General features: G+C 39.3%; 1 protein-coding gene across 1 annotated transcript in view; it reads left to right on the forward strand.

Moving 5' to 3' along the window:
- LOC135480100 (protein transport protein Sec16A-like) overlaps positions 1–5,537 on the forward strand; it is a 40,730-nt gene extending 35,193 nt beyond the window's left edge. Inside the window, 1 exon segment of the mRNA XM_064759856.1 lies at positions 2,352–5,537. Within this exon segment, the coding sequence (XP_064615926.1) occupies positions 2,352–2,522 (171 nt within the window). The 3' untranslated portion in view covers positions 2,523–5,537.
- Positions 5,538–17,489: the final 11,952 nt, after the last annotated feature.

Here is a 17,489-nt window from a genome sequence, read left to right on the forward strand (position 1 = left end):
TGGAAATAAAGTTTCATCATTTTTCATCTGGTGGATCATGGATGACTATTTTTATATGAAAATTACGATCACTGTTAAGACTTGCCTGTACATGCTTATACGGCTTGAGAATGCCACAGATTATGTCCTGAAGAACAGTTCAACTTTTCACCATTTCAGCAAGACACATTAATACATTGCCACATAGCTACTTGCCATTTCACTGCCTCATAACGTCCTCATTGCCACTTCATCATTTCCAACCTCAGCCATGGAATTTTTCAAGACTCTCATGCCACCATTGTTCTCTGAGCTTTATTGTAAATAAGAAGTCAGCTGTGCTTCGTGAGCCTTTCATGCAGTCTTGCACGAAGTTCATTCAACAACCAATTTCTCTGGTTTTCCTACCGACGAGTAGGAAACTGACCAAAGGTGTTATAGTTACATGTAGAGCTTGTCTGTCTCAGCTAGAAATAGACTACAGTTATAGATTCAGTGTAGTACGATTCTATAAATGCGCAGTGTACTTCTTTATGGCAGGATTTTCTCACCTAGTTTGTTTAATATAATTACTAACTATATACTTTATAAAATACTTTATCAAAACTCAGTGGATTACATACATGGGGTTCTGTCACCTTCCGCTTGACAGTCCAGCACAACATGCATGTTTTATATGTACAGTAACTGTCTATACTGTTGTCAAACTGCCAACCGGTAGAAGTATTTTTTAGTTTTACATGCATGAAAGGTGTGGTGTATACCTTATTAATCCTTTATACATTTACTCAACCAGGAAGGAAAGTCTTCTTCAGTTTTGTAATGTCATATAACTGATCAAATACATAAATGTGTATTTATCTATTTGATAGGTGTTTTAGAAACTCAGAAAAAGTACTGAGAAATATTTCACTTATACACTGAACGGCAGCCAGAATTATGGAGGGAGGGAAACCGGGCACAACCCGGAGGAAAACCCATGACCATCTGCAGGCCAATAAACGTTTATATACCAAACAGATAAGATAATCTGTCCTCGTTTCCAGTAGAGTGGGGATGTGCATGTAGAATGTTCAATACAGCCAATGTATTTGTGCCCTGGGCCCACTTGCACGAAGCCCTGTCAACGCTAGGAGCACGTAACTAGCATGACGACGTCATACCTGCAAGCCGGTTGCCATGGTAGTTACGTGCTCTTAACGTTAATAGGGCTTCATGCAAATAGGCCCTGTACTCTTCTTCTCCTTCCATATGCATGTACATGTATAATGCGCTTATTGTTAAAAATCTGGGTACTGGTTAACCATAGTTAATTAATTACATTAGTTAATTATCAAGGAGCAGATTGGGAGTTGCCATCCGTTATACTTCTGTGACAAATCACAGCTGTGAAGGAAAACGTTTGTTCTGTGGACAACATATAGCCATCATTAAAGGCTGTATACTGTGTGATGGTCTGCGGTGACCAGAAGTGAATTGCCGTTTATGTATCTCTTTTTATTAAAAATTTGTCTTTAGAAATAGAAAACTATCGTGACCGTTTGGTGCTGAAACTAGGTTATCAGTCTGTAAAAGAAACCCCAATACACCATTGAATTGTTAGACGAATAGAAGTGTCTGATTCAGGTAACACAATTAACGTAATGGTGAAATAAAGTTTTAGATAATTTACTTGATCTTTCTCTTTTTTGGAATATACAGGATTACCAGGCGTCTCAGTGTTAATTGTGAATTTTTGGCGTGAGTCGGTAGCAAGCATAATAAATACTAGCCTGTTGTTTGCATTGAAGATACGTCTGGTTTTAAAAATTTACGTGAAATTGGACAACAAATCATCATTTGAAAAATTAGTTCCATGACTAGAAGTAATAATTCATGACCTTTTTTGCTTCCAAAACATATTGTTGAAGAGTCTGTACTTGTATGTGATGAGTAGTGCGTAAACAATCCAGGCCACGACTTTGTGTGAGGTACCTGGAAGCATTGAAGTAACATTCAGAATCCCTGCATTCTGACGAGGTATCGGTTTGTCCTGATTGGCAGAGTGGGTTTCAAGTCTGGCGTCTATCTTCAGTAGCATGAGGGAAAGTTCTGCTCTCAACTGATCAAAGCCGAAGGATTCTTCGTCGTTCTAAGACTGAAAAATTGTTAAGTAGGACGTAAAATCCCAAGCATACATACATACATACATACATACATATGTAGAGTCGACCAAATGTCAATGCACGAAGAGTTAATCAGTTGCTGCAGACCTATTTTCGATACCTCTTAAAATCCCTTGTGTTCTTCCTTCCTTCAAGCAACCTTCAGTGAGTATGTATGTTTCTCAGCATTGTACTATTGTGAAACAAGTCCTCTTTCTGTTTCTTCAGGCGATAGCGCAGGCTGAACAAGATGCCCAGCAAGCCGCGGCTTCAACCCCATCTGGTGTTCCCGTCATGTTCAACCCATCACAATTCAGTCAACAAAATTTCAACCAGTCGGCATCCTCGTCTGGAAGCTCTCGGCCGCGATATGGACAAAGGAGGCAGTATCCAAAATGAACAGTAACGTTGGTTTAGTCAAATGTTTTGATGACATGAAGTGAAGAGTTCATTTGAGATAGTGCACTGGAGTAGACGGACTGTGTGTGATGTCTTTATTATTACAGGAAAAGTAAAATAAGGCCTTATTGTTTCAAAGGGCAAATTTCTGGAAGATTTACGCACGTTTACATGTACCGTACTTTAATGTACAATGATCTTTTGGAAGATGTTTCCATCGAGTGAAGCACATGTACAAGGTTCCACACTTCTACGTTTGGCCTTAATTTGAATGCATATAAAATTCAAAGGGTGTTCTTGGCTCCTTTATCAAATGCGTCATCGGTTCACTAGATCTTGCACTTAACTCGTCTGACATGTTTTTGAGGGGAAATCAATTTTTTTCTTGCATTCAACGCAGTTAAACATCGCGTCGTGTCACCTTTCAGATGGGTAACTTGCGCGCCTTGTTTTTTTTTTTGGGGGGGGGGGGGGGGAAGCATACCGTTGTCCTGATGGAAAGGGTGTAATCTTGATACCTGATGTAATGATAGATCTTGTTTATATGTCAGTGTACCGCCGTCGGTTTAGTGGAATATTCTTGAATTCGGCGTAAAACACCAGTCAAATAAATAAATAAATATGTCAGTGTAACTGTACACGTAGATGTGTCCCAGCAACAGCAAGATTCATACATGTGTGCAGCTTTGCTTGTCCAAGAGATTCATTATATATTGTATATGTCTACTAGACAATCAGCAACTTTCACATTATCAGCGAACGTCTTCTGAGAAATGATTCAAGGATAATACTTGTGTGTATTATGAAAATGTATGTGGAAAGCGTACGTAGCAAGGTGTATGGATATAGTAATAGGTGCATATTTAAAAAAAAAAAAAACAAAGCTTCCAAGATTTTTGGTAGCAACATTTTTACTATGGTGGCCACGTGAAGTCAATGTTGCCACTGTCCTTGTAAATCTGTAGAGTGTAAAGGGAAGTCTTTCACGAAGACTGTGATTTGAAATGTTCCTTCTGGTGCTGCGTGTTCCAGTATAATAATTTATTCAATATTTTGTACATATTGCCAACGTTAGACATAGATTGAGACAATTGCTGTATGTTTTCTCCGGATTATATGCCTACATTTTTGAATCGATCAAGATGACATGACATGTACAGTCAATTTTTCATTTAATTTCCACTCTTCCAGATTTTTGTTCAATTTGGAATTTCACGTGTGTTTAGCTTTATAAACTTAGTCTGTTATATGAAAATGTGCATGTTGAAAATGTTCAAGTTGTACTTACATGTAGCGGCATTATCATACTAAAGGGACTGGGTGCTCAATGTATTGTATAGAACATAACATGTCTGTTCAGACATTCACAGGTTTCCTGTTTTAACAGTAAGAGAATTTCAATTTTTTTTACTTCTACGTACCCCATTTCTTCAACCTCTTCACAAGTTTAAGGACATCATTGGATGCAATTTATCCACCTTAATGTTTTGATTGTGGCGTTAGCTTATTATTGATGAGTTACCTTGCATTTGCATCATGGTTCTTCGATCCTGTACGTGCGAAGGTCTGCCAGCAACCTGCAGATTGTCGTGAGTTTCCCCCTGTTTATCTGCCCCGTTTTCCTCCCACCACAATGCTTGGCGGTGTTGTTCAAGTGAAATATTCTTGAGCACGGCGTAAAACACCAATCAGATAAATAAATAAATAAATACATATTGGCTTCAGTGAAAATGTAATATATTTTCATTCCCTCAAAATATGCTTAATATAACCCCATGTTACGATGCGAAAAGGCTAAAGAAATAGGGTACAGCCTTTAAATGTGTAGTCAGTGTTTTGAACTTCTTACGACTGCAGGGTGTAGTGTAATTTTTCTTAGTGTTTGCTTGCACTACATGAACGTGTACTTCAAACAGAATGAATGAGGATATCAACAAAGACAAACACGTGTGACGAGAGTGTTCTGATCCTAAGACAGAATGTACTAGTGCTTCGTGAATAGTTATGTTGCACAATATTCATTGTCTCTCAGAACATTCGTGTACAGTTGCCATCTTTACAGAGCTAATGCATTTGTTGTTGCTGTATGGCCATGTCATGACGTTAAAATGGCAATTCAGGAATTTTGCAATCCACAAACCTGAATCAGTGTAGTTACAAGACTTCGAGAGCGTGCTTGAACTGGCGCGGTGTTGTTTGTGTTTAATTAGAGCCAGAACTACCCCGAGCATAGGTCAGATGTGTGAGAATGAACCAATTATTATCATCAGACAGTCTACATATAGAGGATTTGTGCACCCCAAACTGATTTGTCTCATATCGTACTGTGTTGCCAAACTGGTCCATCGATCATCCAGCACAACGTGCACATGAAGCTGATTGATCTTAATATACTTTGTTTCATGTTCGTGGTGAAAAATGCGTCAATTGTTTTCCTTTTATCTTATAGCAAAGCTCTTTTTATTAAAAGTGGTTTTTAGTTTTTATTATTTTGTTTCCCTAAATTATTTTGTGAGCAGTGTGGCCAGTTTAAAAGTGCAGATTGTTAGCATTTCTATTTCTTCTTCATACAGATATACCGTGCGTGTAATTGATTTTCTAAGGGTGGCGTTTTACTTTCCATTAGAAACATCATTCTACATTTTTTTTTGTCACAGGTTATGAGTGGTATATATCAAATCTATATAGAACATGCATAAATAAAAAATCATAAAACATTGTACTTGATTTAAGCGGTTATGCTGTCCTCTGTGCTGACTATTACTATGGAGAACCATCAGCATGTGAAATCTGAAAGCACATTTTTAATCAGAGCGTAAAATTATGAACAGTAATAGTTCTTATAAAATTGTGTATGTGTCAAAGAGCATGGTCTACGACCTATCTATTTATGTTTGCCTCCTGGTGATTCGGGACATATTGAGAAAAAGAGGCTTCGAGAGTTTATTGCCCTCGTCTGGTACAATCGTTGTGCCAGAAATTTATATGATACACGAGAAATAAAATTATATATTCTCCTCGTTAAGATACTTTGTCTTTGGGTTCGTTTGTGTGACTTCGTCTCTAGGAGCTTGTATATCTATGCAACGCCACTGTGTAGGCCTACAACCATGAAGTTTGTCTAATACTTGCCAAAGGTCGGTAATTTATTCCGACACCCATAAAACTGGCTGCCTACAAACAACAATTTCACCTGTACACAACAGTGCCGTTTTAGTACAGATACTAGTAATCAAAAGGTTTCCATTTGAAAAAAATAGATGTGAAATGGACTAAAAATATCGAAAGCATTACTATCCATTACTATCCTGGGTTTCCCCCGGGCACTGTCCGGTTTCTGCCTACCATAATGTTGGCCGCCGTCGTATAAGTAAAATATCCTTGAGTACGACGTAAAGCACAGGTCAAATAAATAAATAGAATCTTTTGTGTGTGATTTCACCTAACAAAATTAGGCGGGTTTCGTCTCAGACAGTGTATGGTATTAGAAATTAAGGCTAAGGGTTGTGTATGTGGTATGTGGTATTTATTTACACTCTTGGAGTAGGTGACTTTCAATATTTCTGTTCGATGATTATAAAATACACCTTGCTGCATCTACAACTCCTATCGGTATTGTTCTTTCTTATTTTTGCCTTAAGCGCATCGTTTGTTATCTTGACTGGCCTCTGTAATACAAATAGAAAAATGTCTAGTTTCAGTAACAAGGTGATAGAATAATTTAATCGTGTAAGACATACGAAGTATTTATCGATATTTCTTTATTTGCTTCTTAGCTTAACTCCCAACCGGTACTCAAGAATTGTTTAATTATGCGATGGAGGTCAGTTCCTTAAGTGGAGGAAACCGAAGTGCCCGGCGTTATCCACCTACCTTTGGTTAGTTACTTACGAACTTTTCCACATATGACGTACAGATGTGAACATCGAACTGATGGAAGACAAGAAGTCTTCTACGAAAGTTCATTCTCGCTATGTCATTGGTCATAATCCTTCATCTTTTCAGAGTTAACTCTGACATCTGTGGTAGGTACGTGTATTTCGAGCTCAGTTCGAATGAATGCAGCTTGTTTTGGCCAGTGAAGTGCTAGAACGAAGGAGTTGCGCTGACCAATCAGAGTATCCGTCTTAAAGATGAGTATACGCCACAAAATGTCACAAATGTTCAAAATTCAAATTTTAATGTTACCTTCACTTTTCATGCCTATTGGCGGCATCAGAATGTCATCTGCCTCAAAATTCTTTCCCTGGAGAAGAGAAAGAAAAAAATATTTGTAAAGACATAATCTGGCATGTCATTTTCTGAAAGCAAATTCACATCAGTGTCTTACGCGTTTAGTTCACATACATCTATGGTGGAATTAACGGACCAACGACCAGAGAGTTTTTTGAATCTCATCTGTCATGAAAACAACGTTTGCAAACAGGTTAATAAAAAACGACATTGGTAAACCTGTCTAAGTGTTTTACATGTAAGCAAAGCATTCTTGCATAAACCGGGATCCTACCAGGAGTCCCCGAGGGATAGTCCCTTTGAATACTACATGGGATTGTTCATAAAATGTGATGGAAACACGGTAATTCCAGACCAGTGACCTCCAATGCAATTAACATTGCTGCAGGGTTTTTCTTTTTTTGTATTTAAATATTTTTTTTACCTAATTCTGTCTAAACCACGCTAGCGAGGGCGTGTAATTTGTGTGTAACAGAGAGAATAATATAATAAAAGACTAAAGCACAGAGCATACAACCACGGCAGCGACAACAGTGTGATAGCTGGCAAATTGTCACACGAAACGGGGAAAGACGGTCACTTGTCAGTTTACCTCAGCAATGGTTTCTTTCTAACAGTTCATGCAAATACGTACATTGTAGCAAATTTCACACCCGTAGCACCATGGATTAAGTAGAATTAGATGAAACATGTAAAGTGATGTTTAATTACAATGCATTGTAGACGTCACTGGTCTAGGAATTCTTAAACTGCTGTGCTGTCATCACATTAAACATAAACTCGCACTGAAACAGTGCTAAACAATTAGACGTCACTGGTCAAAACGCAGTTATATCAGAATTACTCAGATTGTGTGTGTTGTGATCTCATTTAACATACATGTACATTGAAGGCTCACGAGTTCATCCGATCATCAAAGACCCTACGATCCGAGAGACAGACAAAATCTAGAAAGTGCCTGGCCAAGTCCCTTGTGTATTGACATGAAGATCAAGGGAAACGGCAATAATTACACACTCACGTTTTCATTTCCTTCATGACCTTTTTGTGAAAGCTTATTGTCTTCAAAAATGACCCGGAACTCCCTCATGGCAACCAGTGTCATCAAGATGCCGACAAACAACATGGCCGCCGGTCGAAACATGCTGAAGACAAAATAACAACCAGTGTCCAGTACGAATATAACAAAAACAATATAACGTTCATTGATTTTTTTTCCATAATAATAAATAACCGGAATCATTTGACGTTTTAGGAACAACCAAGTAAATAAATAAATTTGAGATAATCAAATGTTCCCTTTGCATTGGTGCCTTTGCCTTGTTTTCGTGTGTTAGTTCACTAAGTGTTTTGACAGGATGGCAGTTAGAGGCATTCTACACCAGTTACATAAATTGCAATTAACATCACTGCATTTTTACACAATTCTGCTAAAAGCCGTGGTACCAGGGCACAGGTAGGCCTAAGTAGCTTTAACGTATTTTTACAAACAGTTAGAACAAAACTGAGGTAAGCTGACCACAGGCGGGAAAATCCCAGATAATACACGAGTCATTATGGTCAGACAATGGAGTTTAGCCAAGAGAATAAGCTAATACTGTGGAAAAGCCTAGGTTTACACAGTAATTATTGTCAGATACTGCAGAAGTCCACTTAACAGAAGGAGCTGATAATATGGAAACGCCCAGGTAACACGGGCCATTATGGTCAGACAGCGCAGATGTCCGCTCAACAGAACAAGCTGATAATGTGGTAAAACCTAGGATAGCACGGATCGATTCGGTCAGGCACTGCAGAAGCTAATAATGTGGTAAAATCTAGGTTAACACGGGTCATCGTGATCAGATACTTCGGAAGCCCGGTTAACAGAAGAAGCTGATAATGTGGAAACGCCCAGGTAACACGGACCATTATGGTCAGACAGCGCAGATGTCCGCTCAACAGAAGAAGCTAATAATGTGGTAAAACCTAGGATAGCACGGATCGATTCGGTCAGACACTGCAGAAGTCCACTTAACAGAAGAGGCCAATAATTTGGTAAAACCTAGGTTAACACAGGTCATCGTGATCAGATACTTCGGAAGCCCGGTTAACAGAACAAGCTGATAATGTAGAAACGCCGAGGTAACACGGACCATTATGGTCAGACAGCGCAGATGTCCACTCAACAGAACAAGCTGATAATGTGGTAAAACCTAGGATAGCACGGATCGATTCGGTCAGACACTCCAGAAGTCCACTTAACAGAAGGAGCTGATAATATGGAAACGCCGAGGTAACACGGACCATTATGGTCAGACAGCGCAGATGTCCACTCAACAGAACAAGCTGATAATGTGGTAAAACCTAGGATAGCACGGATCGATTCAGTCAGACACTGCAGAAGTCCACTTAACAGAAGAAGCTGATAATATGGAAACGCCCAGGTAACACGGGTCATTATGGTCAGACAGTGCAGATGTCCACTCAACAGAACAAGCTGATAATGTGGTAAAACCTAGGATAGCACGGATCGATTCGGTCAGACACTGCAGAAGTCCACTTAACAGAAGAAGCTAATAATTTGGTAAAACCTAGGTTAACACGGGTCATCGTGATCAGATACTTCGGAAGCCCGGTAAACAGAACAAGCTGATAATGTAGAAACGCCGACGTAACACGGACCATTATGGTCAGACACTGCAGAAGTCTGGTTAACAGAAGAAGCTGATAATGTGGAAACGCCCAGGTAACACGGGTCATTATGGTCAGACAGCGCAGATGTCCGCTCAACAGAACAAGCTGATAATGTGGTAAAACCTAGGATAGCACGGATCGATTCGGTCAGACACTGCAGAAGTCCACTTAACAGAAGAAGCTAATAATGTGGTAAAACCTAGGATAGCGCGGATCGATTCGGTCAGGCACTCCAGAAGTCCACTTAACAGAAGCTAATAATGTGGTAAAACCTAGGATAGCACGGATCGATTCGGTCAGACACTGTAGAAGTCCACTTAACAGAAGAAGCTGATAATATGGAAACGCCCAGGTAACACGTGCCATTATGGTCAGACAGTGCAGATGTCCACTCAACAGAACAAGCTAATAATGTGGTAAAACCTAGGATAGCACGGATCGATTCGGTCAGACACTGCAGAAGTCCACTTAACAGAAGAAGCTAATAATTTGGTAAAACCTAGATTAACACGGGTCATCGTGATCAGATACTTCGGAAGCCAGGTTAACAGAAGAAGCTGATAATGTGGAAACGCCTAGGTAACACGGACCATTATGGTCAGATACTGCAGATGCCCAGTCAACAGAACAAGCTGATAATGTGGCAACGCCGAGGTAACACGGACCATTATGGTCAGACACTACAGAAGCCTGGTTAACAGAACAAGCTGATAATGTGGAAACGCCGAGGTAACACGGACCACTATGGTCAGATACTGCAGATGCCCAGTCAACAGAACAAGCTGATAATGTGGAAACGCCTAGGTTAACACGCATCATAATGGTCAGATACTGCAGAAGTCTGGATAACAGAACAAGTTGATAATGTGGAAAAACCTACGTTAACACGAGTCAGTATTGTCGGATACAGCAGTCCAGCCAACAGAACAATCTGATAATGTGGAAAAAGCCTAGGTAACACGAGTCAGAATTGTCAGATAGTGCAGCTAATCCAACAGAACAATCTGATAGTGTGAAAAAACCGATTTTAACACGCATCATGATGGTAAGACACTGCAGAAGTCCAGTCAACATAACAATCTGAAAAGGTGGAAACAACTAGCTTAGCGTGGATGACTGTGGTCAGACACTACCGCATTCCAGTCAACAGAGCAATCTGATTATGTGGAAAGTCATACGTCAACACGCGTCATTATGGTCAGATATATTGCAACAGTCGAGTCAAAATAACTATATGTAAATGTGCTAAAATACTACATGCAGATTATCACGACTCGTGGTCAAAAACAAAAGCCCAGTCAACATCAGAATGTCACAATGTGATAAAACCTAGGTTAACGGGGATTTGTTCAACCCAGAGGCAATAGTCAATCCGAAAAGAAACCATTCACGTCCCCTTAGACTATAAGATGGCTACCTGTGAAGTCAACGGTAAGCTTGTGCGTATTAACTTTCGCAAATTAACTTGAAGAAGTGAAATTACTTTACATTTAGATAGCTCTTTTTTCACAGTGTGTGTTTTTTTTTTTTGCGCGAGTACCTTTTAGCTAAAACACCCATTAATTAATAAATGGGTGAGTAGGTACACGAACTTTTGTAACTATTTTAGGGATTTGTCCAACGAAGCGTTAAATGTAGAAAGCAATTTCAGCTGTGTGTTGGTAACGACCAAACCTTGTGTATAGTGAGCTCTATAACATATGAATGTATGAATGATTCATTGTTCAGCGCCACACTGGCAGTAGTTCAGCCATATCATAAGTCCACAATAAATTCCACAATAAAAAATATATCAATAAAATTGGAAAATGTCATTAAAAATACATCACACATCTTAAAAAGCCATTATGTGTAGTTCTTATACAATAACACTGAAAATATCTTTCAAATATTTATTCTACTCCGCTATTAGTAGCGGGCCGTGTGCAGATATACATATTAAATAGAGACTACCTTTCAAACAACATGTCCGGTGTGTGTCACGCAACACACCGGTCGGTACGTTTGCCGCACTGAGTTATATCATTTCATGCTATTATATTTACAAATAAAAGAATTTGAGTTTGTTTACTTGTTAAATTTGCTTCCCTGTTTATATAAAGGTGAATTTCCTTCAGTATTATCAGTGAAATATTATTTCGCACGATTTGGGCCTATAGATATCTCTTTTGTTTTTACATTTTTTATTTATTTATTTGATTGTTACGACGTACTCAAGAATATTTCGCTTATACAACGGCGACCGGCGCTTTGGTGGGAGGTAACCGGGCAGAGCCCGGAGGACATTTTCTGTATTTTACCCCGCGCTCTGGTTTCCTCCCACCATAATGCTGGTCGCCGTCATATAAATACATTTTTTATCGTTTACACCCAGACGCCATGACGTTGAAAAAGAAACATTTGTTTCAAGACGTTCCAATCTAAGCTCAGTGGTATGACGTCATAATACATGTAAACTTTTACATTACATTACATGACGTATCTATGCCAAATGCCATGTCCTAAGCTTGCCGATGATTGGTCTAAAATGTGGAGGGAGTAAAGCAGAATGGCAGCATGAAATATTCAGCTTTTTACCCTATTTTCTTAAATTTATTGGGTAGAATAGACTTTAACACCTTTATCAATAAGATGCGACGTCATACACTTACGTACCCAAGCCAAATGCCATGGCTTAAGCTTGCCGTTGATTGGTCTAAAATCTGTGGACGGAGTAAAACAGAATGCCTGCATGATATATTCAGTTTTTACCATGTTTCCTTCAACTTTTCAGGTAGAATAGACTTGAACACCTTCGACTTGTTGTTCCGATACCGCTGAACCTTGTTTCGTATCTCGTTAAATCCCTCGAATGTGCAAACGCTACGAGGGTGTTAAATCCTTAAACAACATCATGGCCTGGGGCCGGTTTAATGAAGCTCCTTTAGTTAACTAAGTCATTTACTACCATGACAGCGTATGTTGTAGAGATATAAAGAGCACTTAGCCAAGGGCAGCTTAATACTAAATAAGCTTCATGAAAATGGCCACTGTACCTCAGTAAGTAAGTCGCTTTTTTAGGCCAGTCTTATCGCTCAGAGGGTTGACGTCGTATTTTAAAACCCCAGAGGCTCCATCAGGCCGATAACATCCATACAGGAAGGTGATGTACAGTGGGCGGTGGAATCGTGTAATTCCGACATTACAGCGCTAACAACGAAAAGATCAGGACAAAAGGTTTGATCTTAATAGACGCTCATCGTAAAGCGAAACATGTTCTATATGTCACTATTAATTAAATCTCTACACAGAAAACTATACACAACAGCAACGTGAAACGTCAAAAAATATTGTGCGTAGGATAAATCCAAGGATCCCAGGTCTGAGTCAAAACTAGTCAAGAAGATTTTTGAACTAAGAACTCAAGATATCGGTAAGAGAACTAAGGAATAAAAATCAGTTATTTAATATTGATTTTATTGGTGTCTTACGTTGGACTAAAGAATATTTCACTTATACGACGGCGGCCAGCATTATGGTGAAAAGAAACCGGGCAGAGCCCGGGGGGAACCCACGACCATCTGCAGGTTGCTGTCAGACATTCCATGAAACCACCATGAGCTGGACTTGAACTCACAACGACCGCATTGGTGAGAGACTTCTGGGTCATTTAGACGCGCTAGCACGCTAACCACCAAGAACAACGAGTTAAGGAGTCGAGGTTAAGAAACTGAGGATTAGAGTTAAGGCAACATCCACCACGCAGAAGTTATGTCTAAGTTAGTTTAATATAAAAAAAAGACTTTATTTCCTTAAAGTAAGCTTGCGATAAGCTTACACTGCAAGTAAGCTTTATTTCTAATTTCTGATCTTAAACCACTGACGTCCAATAAATTCCAATTAAACTCACTGCATGTTTATCTAATTTTGTTTTAGCTTTCGTGCCATGGGGCGAGAACGTCACTACTTTATAAACGTACACACGAACAGTCTGAATAAAACCCTGTCTCAGGTAAATTTACACGAGGCCGGATTTCACCATTTATCTACTAACTAAATATAAAAAAAAACATCTGGGAGGTCTGGAAGTAAATGAATAAAACCAGGCATGAGAAGTACTTTCTGTCCATCAGTCAAACTGTCTCGGAGAAAATTAATGGGCTTTGCGTTATAGATGACTTCTGTAACAGACGGACTAGTACTAACGACTACAAAACTCTGGTTTAACAACACTGAACCGCGTGTGCACCACGCCTGCATTCAGAGATTGCAAAGTTTATTGTCATGCAGTAAAAGTCACGGCTGGATGCAGTATGTAATTTTAAAATACAAAGTAGCTCTCTAAGCTATTTCCGCATCTGATGCTACCGTTACCAGAGCGTACAGTATACCAAGAGAACTGGAACGAGTTTCCTGATGTATGTGAGTTTGAGAGTATAAGTATCACGTTGACTTGTTTAAACATTGTTGATGTACCGTTTGTCCTGCAACGCCAATTCGTCGAACATTGACTAGTGCAAAGCTAGCTAAATACTGAAACGTCATGGGCGGTAAATTGCACCTGACCAAGGCGTTCTAGTGCTAACGTTACTTGGCTGTATATCACGTAGACTGGTCTACTTCCACACGGAAATACTTCCACAGGGAAAGAATGATGTCTCCTTAACGGATCGCACTGTTTTGACAATAACATAAAGGGCGAATTTCAGATGTACTTAACTCCACGAAGTTTGCTGCTACACGACGATGACATTTTCAAACTATTTGACTTTTAAGCAGAATACGTGCACAGCAATGCTAAATTTTGGTGTAATTTGCTACTATTGAAACATTTACATTTACAATAGAACTCTAAATGAGGTAAATTGAAGAGGCCGTATTTTATCTGTTGCTGGGGACCATTTGCCAGCTCTCGCACTGTCGTCGCTACCCTGGTTTCACTCTCTATGCTGTACCTCTGTTACACTGTTGTCGCTGCTCTGATCTTACTCTCTACACTGTACGTCTATCACACTGTCGTCGCTGCTCTGGTCTTACTCCCTATGCTGTACGTCTATCGCACTGTCGTCATTGCTCTTTTTTTATTCTCTATGCTGTACGTCTATCACACTGTCGTCGCTGCTCTGGTTTACTCTCTATGCTGTACGTCTATCACACTGTCGTCGCTGCTCTGGTTTTACTCTCTATGCTGTACGTCTATCACACTGTCGTCGCTTCTCTGGTTTCATTCTCTATGCTGTACGTCTATCACACTGTCGTCACTGCTCTGGTTTTACTCTCTAAGCTGTACGTCTATCACACTGTCGTCGCTGCCCTGGTTTTACTCTCTATGTTGTGCGTCTATCACGCTGTCGTCGCTGCCCTGGTTTTACTCTCTATGCTGTACGTCTATCACACTGCCGTCGCTGCTCTGGTTTTACTCTCTATGCTCTAAGTCTAAATGAATCAGAACTTCTAGCTAAGTGTAGTCATTAATGGATGACAGGGCAAACTGACTTAAATTTTCATGTCTGATTGGTGTCTAACGCCATACTCACGACCCTTATTTCCTCACCTGAAGAAATTTACATCGACTGAAGAATTAATAACCCCGAGTCATAAAAGAGATACATGCACTAGGCACAATTATAGTCTGGCTTCCCCCGGGCTCTGTCCGGTTTTCCTCTCACCATAATTCTGACCGCAATCTTATGTGAAATATTCTTGAGTAAAACGTCAAAAAAACGTAAAACTAAAATCAATAAATAAATAAATAGTAGGGCTTAAATGGCTTTACATCCTGAACGGTTAGTTTGTTCTTCGTTATTGTAGAAGAAACAGTGTGGTTTTTGTCCTAGTAAAATCTTATAATTAGTCCTACCTTTATCAAAGGTCATAAGGATCAAAAACCCACACTGTATATCATCTTTCAGTGGTTTTAGAAGTACCAGTAAACAAGACAATGCTTATGAATAAAATCTCATTATTTATAATATACAGGACGTTTTCATCACTATACTAGCATCATTATAAAGTGATGTTTTTCACCTACTCTGTAATCCACTAAAGAAAAAATCCGCCAAATATATTCTAATTTCTATTATTATATAGAGATGTGGTTTTTCTTGTTATTAGTTTTTATAGCTACATCTTTACTGTTCGTCTTATTTCTAAATCTAAAATCTGAAATTATTTTAACGGTTGATAGCTCGCCGTGGCGAGGGATTTGAACATTTATGTACTGTGACTGGCGTTAAGAGAAGAGACAGCTCTGGAAAATTGCTGGTGTAGAACAGAAAGGAGGCGTTGCAGTGAAGAGAGAAGAGGTAAGGCAGATAACTGTATCTAGCATGTGTTCTAAATTGTACTGAATATGATATTATGAAATAATTACTTATTTATCTTGTGTGTTTTTAACCAAACATCATCAAGAATATTATCAAGATATGGTGAAAATTGACGTATAGAGGAAACTGGAAAAATCACGAAGAAAACCGCCACACCTCGCGAGATGTACGTGACCATACAATCAAGTATGCTGATGACAATCTAATACTAAAGTACAGGAGATACATTGCGTTCCTGTATAAACCAGGATCCTGGCTGGTGGATGAAGCATCCTCGAGACCCTGGTCTCTTTGCATTGTTTTCATGTTTTTATTTATTAAATGTGGTGACAACATAGCATTGTGTGAATTCTAGGCCAATAACGTCTAATAAATTGCAATTAATATCACTGCAAGTCATTATCAGAATATACCTATGCCAGATCACAGGGATGTTTAAGTTGTTACTACTTAAGCATTTATATGAAAAGTCAGGACAAAACCGCAACTGAGGCCGGGTCAAACCTGTTAAGTGTGACCATTTGACAACTATTATGTACAGTGTACATGTTGAGAGGAAACGAATGTGAGCCGGACTCACAGCGATTCCATTGATTAGGGCCTACTGTGTCATTGCGCCGCGCTGGCACGCTATACGCCTCGGCCAAGGAGGACCCTAGAAAATTATTATAAATCTGACCTAAGTGCATTGTGCCTTAGTCTACTTGCACCTACTTTCATCTATAATATCATCTAATATATTGTTTGATTGATATTTTTTTTGGCATTTCAGTCAAGATGAAGGCAGCCAGTGCCATTTTTGTAACAAGCGCGATGTTGTTGATGTGGTCAAAAACCAGTCAAGGATTCTCACCTGGTACCCTTAAACTTCTTCTCGCGCCCAACCAGAGAGCGAAAAGGGATGTATTTCCGGTGAGTTTCTTGCTATGTGATACTCTATAGATGCCGTATTTTCTAGCCCTAATTCTATGGCCCTGACTCTTCTGATGGACATACAGCTAGATGATGTAAACTGAGATTACGTTCTGATATAAATACATGTGCAACTATCACAGATATTTTACCCAATCGATGGACTTTACAGGGTCATTAACACGGGTTTTAGAATTATCCGAAGAAAATTAAAGCCACTGTAGTAGAATGCATATATACATTTTTTTACACTATCAACGGTATACTAGAACTATTTTACCGCGTCGCTGGTGATGCTGTCACTCACTACATAAAGGATATATGTTTTATATTATAAAATATAGCTCTTATATATTCACGTATACAATTTTCTGTTTTACATTTTCGAATTTCATCAGATGTATGCATTATTGTTAAGCTACTCATTATTGCATCGAAATTATTTATACTGTGTTCCGGTTCAAAGGTGTTCTCGCCACGATATGGCCGCAACATTACCAAAGTGGCAAGCCAGTAACCATTGATTCATTTTGTATACCAAAGCTGTGGTCTGAGTAAAAACAATTGAATTGAAATACAGCGTGCATTGTAACTTCTGCGCATTGCCGAATCGGACCTGTGCCAGATTGTCCACTGTTCTCTTGCAATGCAGTGGGTAATCCACACAGTGTAGTATTACATCACCAGTTTGTCCACAAATCGTCATCAAAAAGACAGAAATAAACAACAGATCACACCCGAATTACTATAGGTGGGAAAGGTTCTTGAATTGGGTTGAGTTGAATTAACTGATGAAGGGTAATGAGGGGTGATGAGGGGTTAGTGTGGGGGTGATAAGAGG

This window comes from Liolophura sinensis, chromosome 13, assembly GCF_032854445.1.
Source record: "Liolophura sinensis isolate JHLJ2023 chromosome 13, CUHK_Ljap_v2, whole genome shotgun sequence".
Taxonomy (NCBI): domain Eukaryota; kingdom Metazoa; phylum Mollusca; class Polyplacophora; order Chitonida; family Chitonidae; genus Liolophura; species Liolophura sinensis.